At 67.4% G+C, this 7,053-nt stretch overlaps 2 protein-coding genes across 2 annotated transcripts; one reads left to right on the top strand and one right to left on the bottom strand.

The window, feature by feature from the left end:
- Positions 1–1,523: 1,523 nt before the first annotated feature.
- EMIHUDRAFT_216276 (hypothetical protein) lies at positions 1,524–3,381 on the top strand (the record flags this gene model as incomplete). The annotated part of the gene is made up of 2 exons (XM_005762462.1): positions 1,524–1,982; positions 2,233–3,381. The coding sequence occupies 2 exons, from the start codon at positions 1,524–1,526 to the stop codon at positions 3,379–3,381; spliced, it is 1,608 nt and encodes a 535-aa protein (XP_005762519.1).
- Positions 3,382–3,634: 253 nt separating this feature from the next.
- EMIHUDRAFT_428126 (hypothetical protein) lies at positions 3,635–6,212 on the bottom strand. The gene is made up of 8 exons (XM_005762461.1): positions 5,958–6,212; positions 5,569–5,840; positions 5,406–5,503; positions 5,030–5,100; positions 4,922–4,958; positions 4,760–4,847; positions 4,454–4,551; positions 3,635–4,277 (listed from the first exon to the last, which is right to left on the bottom strand). Exons 1-8 carry the CDS (start codon positions 6,191–6,193, stop codon positions 3,819–3,821), a joined length of 1,359 nt encoding a protein of 452 aa, XP_005762518.1. The 5' UTR covers positions 6,194–6,212; the 3' UTR covers positions 3,635–3,818.
- Positions 6,213–7,053: the final 841 nt, after the last annotated feature.

Below are 7,053 nucleotides of genomic sequence, written 5' to 3'. Positions count from 1 at the left end.
GCGCGGCAGTCGCGGCAGTCACACCTAAGCGGCCACGCCGTGCAGCGTCGTGGACACATGCCCGCCTCGGCGCCTTCCCTCGCGGCGGTTCGCGCACGGAGTCTCCGCAGGACACGCGAATCCTCCGGCGGTGGCGAAGCCGCCCTTGGGGCCGCCGCCCGCGGGGGGCGCGGAGAAGGGCGCGCCGCCGAACCCAGCCGGCGGGTTGCCGCCGAAGGCGAACATGAACATGAATGCCGCCTCCTCAAACGCCTGCGGCGGGGGCAGCGGGCGGATGAGCGGGGCCGGTGCGCGCGCGCCTCGCGCCGTCCCCGGCGCACCTCGTAGTCGTCGTCATAGTACTCGTCGTAGTCGTCGTCGTCGTCGTACTCGTCCTCGCTCCCGCCGCCGCGCCCCGACTCCTCGCTCGCCTGGATGCGCGTAAAGGCGTCCTGCGGGGAGGGCGTGCGGCACGCGCCGGGTGAGTGCCGCGCGGCGCTCCGGTCCCGAGGAGCCCACAGTGGCGAAGGCGCCCGCTGGGCCCACGCGCGTCCCGCCCACACCGCCCCCCGCCGCCCCCGCCCCCTCCTCCCTCCCCGCCGCCCCGCCCAATCTGCCTGGATGCGTTGAAATTGCTCCGTGGCGTCCGGCGCCGTGGACTTGTCGGGGTGCGCGGTCAGAGCGAGTCTGCGGTACGCTTTCCGCGCATCCTCCGAGGTCGAGTCGGCGGTCAGCCCAAGGATCTCCCGCGCCTCGCCGAGCCGCATCGTCGGGCCGCACAACAAGTCGCTCGCCAAACACCTCTCTGGTTTGGCTGCCTCTTTGGGGTTTTATTCACAGCGACGTTATTGAGAAGAAAATACGTCACAGCACACTGGCACGACAAGGGCGCGGACTGGCGCGGACTGGCACACACACCGGCTCACCACCGGAGCCGCCTAAGCAACTCCGTTAAGAACGGCAATGCACTCCGCACCACCATGCACAATGCCGCTCTCCTGCACGCTAGCTCGTTCACCGTCTGCCACGCCACAGCGATGTGGAGGACGACTGACAAACGCTGCATTTGCAGGCCGTGCCAATTCTTGGTTGTCCATGTGACCTCGTCCAGGTGCTGGGCATGCGAAAGTTTGTTGCTCACTCAGCTGGTTCGCCGCCTCCCTCAGCGCTTCAGGGTGCTGCGGACCTCCTTTCCAAAGCCTCCGAAGCTCTCGAAGTCGAACAAACGCAGATCGCAATCTTGCTCCCGCGCAAAGCGGTAATCGCCATCCAGCTCCTTGAGCTTTCCCTTGGGGGCGTCCGCATCCTCCCCCTCCCCTACCTCCTCCGCCTCCGCCTCCTCCTCCTCCTCGTCCTCCTCCTCCGCCACCGCCGCTGCCGTCGCTCCCGACGGCGAGTACTTGCCGCGCCCTTTGACCAGATTGAGCAGCCCGGGCTCCGTGTTGCCGAAGCGAGCATACGCCCCCTTCCAGCCGAGCTCTCCGTCGCCGAGCGTCGAGGTCGCCGCGGTGTCGCGGGGCTTGAGTGCCCCAGACTACCCCCGTATGCTGGTTCGCAACGCCACCTTTGTCAAGTTTGCGGGCGCGGGCAACCTCGGGGCGGGCGGCAGCGGCGGCTGTGGCAAGCAGCTCCCCCGGGCTGGCGTGTCTGGGGAGGGTGGCTGGGAGATGCGCTTCTCGGGCACAACGTGGGTGCGCTCCGGCTCGCGCGTGGCCTTCTCCGGCCTAAAGACGCCCTGTGGGTGCTCCTGCGCGGCGGCCGAGGAGTCGGGCATGATCTTGGTCGACCTGGACGGCTCTTTTAGTGGGCGGGTTGGCCACAGCGTGGTCCCGAAGAACTCGCTGCTCGAGAGCAAGGGCATCTTCCCCGACTGCATCGAAGACGGTGCGTACGGCGTGAGCGCCGAAGGTGCGGCAAAGGGCATGATCTGCCCGCTCGCATTCGCGAGGGTTGTCGTCGCTAAAGTGGGCGAGCTGCCATACGGGTCGGCCAAATCGTTGATCGTCCGGCACGGCACAGAGCACTCACACCGAGGCGCCTCGCCGAGAGGCGTGTTCGTTGAGGAGAGCGATGCGGAGTACAGAGACATTTCCGACACGCCCGACACACCACAGCACGCTCTTCAGCACGCTCTGACGGCAAGCTCTGTCAGTCAGTCCACAAGCCACCGCCCAAAGCAGCCGTCATCCGTGTCGTCAGAATATACCGTGCATATTCTCCCCTCTCACCTTCTCGTATTGCCCGCCCGTGCAGAAGCTCGTTGTCTCGTGGCACGGCGTTGATGTGCCGCAGCAGCACCCGTCCTCACATGACTTCGACACGGTGACACGCCCAACGGCAGCCGACCCGCCGGGGACCAACATGTTTGTCGCATGGGAGAACAAGCTGTATTTTGTCGTCTGCGGCACCCGAGGCTCGACCGCCGGCGGGCTGACCATCCGCACCCTTCCAGTGATAATGCTGGCAATCCGGGTGAACGAGGAGGTTGGCGTCGACGAGTTCTTCGACCCGAATACGCTCGTGCGCAACATCGTGGCATTGTTTGGGATCCCGCCCAATCGAGTGCGCATCGCGTCGGTCGTGCCCGACTCGGGACGCCGCCGCCGGCTCGCGGGGCGAGGGCTGGGCGGCAGGGCGTTGGAGGAGTCGTTCTTTGGGTCGGAGGTGAAGCTGCAGATCGAGCAGGCGGACCCCTGTGACGAGCTCACCTGCGGCCACGGCGATTGCGCGCGCGGACCCGACGGCAGCGCCGCCTGCGCGTGCCACGACGGGTGGACGACCCCCGCCGGCTGTGGCGGCGGCGATTGCACGTGCTCCGCCCAGACTTGCCACGAGGATTGCCTCTTCTGCGACGGCCCGCTGGCGGCCAACTGCACTACGTGCGCGTCCGACAAGCCCTTCCGCAAGGAGGGGCGGTGCCTCGACAGCTGCGGCGTCGGCTGGTTCTCAATGGCGCCGGCTGCCAATACTACCGATGGCACCTGTCAGCGCTGCCCATCGGCGTGCGTGTCATGTGACGTGAGCGGCTCCTGCACAGCATGTCCTCTCACCCGCCCGAACCGCGTGCCTGACGCTGCCCTCAACGGTTCGAGGCTCACCTGCGTCTCGTCGTGTCCCGCGGCAACGTATGCGGGCAGCGAGGGCCTCTGCGAGGACTGCCACGCCTCATGCCTGGAGTGCACAGGCCCGGGCTCCTCCATGTGCATCGCGTGCGCCTCGCATCCCTGTAAGAGCTCACCGCGTGGCTGCCCAGCCGGGATCACGCCGCTTCTGGACCCGGCCGCCGATGCCAGCGAGGCGGGAGCCGGCTCGTGCGTCTCGGCCTGCCCGGCGGGGAAGTTTCGCAACGGGACAGAGTGCGCGTCGTGCGACAGGAGGTGCTCCGTGTGCACTCATCGCTGACGATATGATGCGCCTGCCCCACTGGCGTGGGATCAGGGCGAGATGTCATCACGCGAGATTGCGCACGACTCGGACGATGGGGTTGAGCAAGCGGCCCAAAGCTGCGAGCCGACGGCGACGCGCTTTCGGCGTTTACGTGATATGCTTGCTGTTCCCCTCTCCTCACGTTGTTGGATAACCTACATAGCCGCTGCGCGGCTATCTCCGAATGTGTGGCTTGCCCGATAGGGATTCTTTTTCCCTGGTAATCCTGGGTTTATAGCCCCGAGGGCTAGGCCACACACTGGGCCTTATTTACCTCATAGACCTGGCGCTTTGGGGCCGGGCCCCGGGCAGGGCCTGTTCCCCCCTCCCCCCCAGCCCCCTAAGAAAACCAGCCCGACAAACCGTATTCGCTCTCGAGACTAAAGCTATTGGCGCGGCTCAGGCGGGGCGCCTCAGCGCCGGTCGTGCCCGCGGTCGTCCGACCTCCAGCGGCGGTGGGACTGCTCCCCGCCGCGCGTGCTGCTCGCCAGCCAGCCGAGCTCCTGCGGCACGCGCGCGCCCTGCCGGCGCAGCATCGCCGCAAGCTCGCGCGCGAAGGCCGCGTTGGCCGAGGTGAGCAGCGTGTAGGCGCGCCCGCTCGCCCCGGCGCGGCCCGCGCGGCCGACGCGGTGCACGTAATCTTCCGCCTGCGAGGGGGCGTCGTAGTTGACCACGGCGCGCACGTCCTGCACGTCGAGCCCGCGCGAGGCCACGTCGGTCGCCACCAGCACCGGCGCCGCGCCCTGCTTGAACTGCTGCAGCACCCAGTCCCGCTCGTGCTGCGACTTGTCGCCGTGCAGCGCCTCCGCGCCGATGCCGCGCCGCCGCACCTCGTTGCGGATCGCCTCGCAGCCGCGCCTGGTGTTCACGCACTGCCGTGAACAGGCGCCGTGAACAGGCGCGCTTCGCGCCTCGGAGGGACCGCCCGCGCCAGCAGCTCGGCCGCAGCTCGGCCGCAGCTCGGCCGCAGCTCGGCCGCACCTCGGCTAGGTCTCGGCTAGGTCTCGGCTAGGTCTCGGCTAGCCCCTCACCGCGCGGCACAAAACACGATGACGCGCGCCTGCCCATTCTCGCTCACCTGCGGCAGCAGCCGCAGGAAGCGGCCCAATCGCTCCGACTCGTCGCACACCTGTGAGACTCGCCGAGCTCAGCCGAGCTCCGCCGAGAATCGCCGAGCTTCGCCGAGCTTCGCCGAGCTTAGCCGAGATTCGCCGAGATTCGCCGAGATTCGCCGAGATTCGCCGAGCCGCTCCGCCCCGCCGCACACCTCGAAGTGCTGCTCGATGGTGTCGGCAACGCGCAGCTCCGCGGCGGCGTCCGCCTGGACGAGCGACATCACACCCTGATGCCACACAGTGCACAGCATTGTGCATGGCAGGCGCGGCATCCGCCTGCACGGTGAGCGCGTCGGCGCGGAGGATGGTGCGGGCGAGAGATGCGACCTGGTGTCGCATCACGCACCAGTAAACGCTGGTGGTGGCCAGACGGGGTCGCAGGAGGGTGCGGGGGAGGCGACCTCTCGCGGCCAAGTCGCCGAGAAGAGGAGGGTCTGCCTGCGGGGGAGGTGCCGAGACGGTTCCGAGAAGGGTCGTGCCGGTCGCCGACAAGAGAGGGGTGGGTCTGCCTCTGTGGAAGGAGCTGCGCCGCCATCCGGCGCAGCTGAGGCTCGAAGCCGAGGTCGAGCATGCGGTCCGCCTGGTAATAGTTATTAATTAACCAATGTCAATTAATTAATTAATAATTGATCAGCCGAGGTCGAGCATGCGGTCCGCCTGAGTCGGAGGTGTGAAGAGAGGCTGCTCACAGTCGGGAGTGCTCACAGCCGGGAGCCGAGTATGCGGCCCAGCCTCGTCGAAGGACGAGGAAGGAGAAGGGCCCGCGGCTCTAGATCGCGGCTCTAGATCTCGGCTGCATCTCGGCTGCATCTCGGCTCTAGATCTCGGCTGCATCTCGGCTGCATCTCGGCGGCATCTCGGCTGCATCTCGGCTGCATCTCGCGCCTCGTCGAGGACGAGGAAGGAGACGCGGCGGAGGTTGGTGACGCCAGCCTCCATAAAGTCGAGCAGCCGGCCGGGCGTCGCAATCACGATCTCGACCCCTACTCTCCGCCACACACCCGTGAAGAGTCGCTGCTCCCACTCGAGCCTCTGGCGTCGCAATCACGATCTCTCCCGACGCCTTGCTGGAGGTCGCGCTGCTGCGGCCCCTTTGGCACGCCCCCGTAGATGGCGGTGTTTGTGACGCCGCTCGGCCCTCCAAACGCGTCGCACTCGCCCTTGATCTGCAGCGCCAGCTCGCGCGTCGGCGCCAGCATCAGCGCGATGGCACCGTCGCCCGGCTGCAGCCGCGGCTGCGCGACGATGTGCGTGATCGCGGGCAGCGCAAAGCAGAGGGTCTTGCCCGAGCCGGTCGCCGCGAGGCCGATGAGGTCGCACCTGCGGCGCGCGGTGTGCACGGACTCGACGCGCCGCGAAGTGACTCGCGCCGCGAAGGCGCGGGTGCCGTGCGCGGTGCGTGCGCAGTGGCGGCGGCGGCGAGCGCGGGCGGCGCACCCGCTGAGCGCGACGGGCCAGCACTGGCTCTGGATCGGCGTCGGCGCGCGGAAGTTTGTCGCCTCGATGTCGGCCGTCAGGAACTCGGGGAACGCTGCCTCGAGAAATGTGCGGACCGGCTTGGGCGCGGTGCCGCCCGAGACCTGCACGCGGTGCTTCCGGCGCCAGGCGGCCGCCTCGTCGGCACTCATCGCCGTGACGGCAGGGTGCTCCATGTAGAGGTCGAGCTCCACCATCCTCGCTGCCTGCTGCCTACGCCGAGCTGAGCCAGCAGGCGGCGAGCAGCTGTGGAGCGTTTTTCTCCTTCAACCCCTGGTTCGATCCTCCCCAGAGTCGAACTGGCAGCCACTCGCACCAAGGAGGCGAGGTGTGGCTACGTGACCCAGACAAGGCCAGAGTCAGGAGCAACCCTCCTCATATACTCAACAACCCCTAGAACAACCCCCCACCCCACGGCCCGGCTGAGGCGAGGACCCACCCAGCGGACTTTTCTTTCTTTTTTGTGACCCGTTTATTTTAATGTGCGCCGTCGCTCCGGGAAGCCGGCAGCGTGACGCAACATCTTTACCTCCCATACACGTGTTTGTGACTCCTCCCTCGGGCTATTCAATCTCCTCACAAACGCCCAACATCACAGCCCGCGTCCTTGACAGGCCTAGAGGTGCCAGGCGACCCGATCGTAAGTCTCTTCCGTCTCGAGACTCGACTTCGCCTCTCACCAGCCTCGCACCCTTTCGCCCTTTTCATCACTGCCCCGGAGCCCACGCCTCGACCTTCTTGGGCAGCAGCTGGTTCGACAGGTCCTCTCCGTGGCCTAGGGAGCCGTGGCCGCCCTCACCCCAGGTAAAGACGGCGCCGTCGGCGGTGGTGGCGAGGCTGTGACCGACTCCACCCGACACACCGACGACGCGCCGCCCCGCCAATGCCTCGACCATCTTGGGCAGCAGCTGGTTCTGCATGTCGCCGTGGCCCAACCTGCCAAAGCCTCCACTGCCCCAGCTCCAAGCGGCGCCGTCGGCGGTGAGGGCGAGGCTGTGCCCAACTCCAGCCGACACACCGACGACGCGCTGGCCAGCAAAGGCCTCGATCTTCTTGG

Source organism: Emiliania huxleyi (genome assembly GCF_000372725.1).
Source record: "Emiliania huxleyi CCMP1516 unplaced genomic scaffold EMIHUscaffold_68, whole genome shotgun sequence".
In the NCBI taxonomy this organism is placed as follows: Eukaryota; Haptophyta; order Isochrysidales; family Noelaerhabdaceae; genus Emiliania; species Emiliania huxleyi.
Note: the sequence above shows the minus strand (reverse complement) of the source record. Positions and strands in the feature narration are given on the sequence as shown.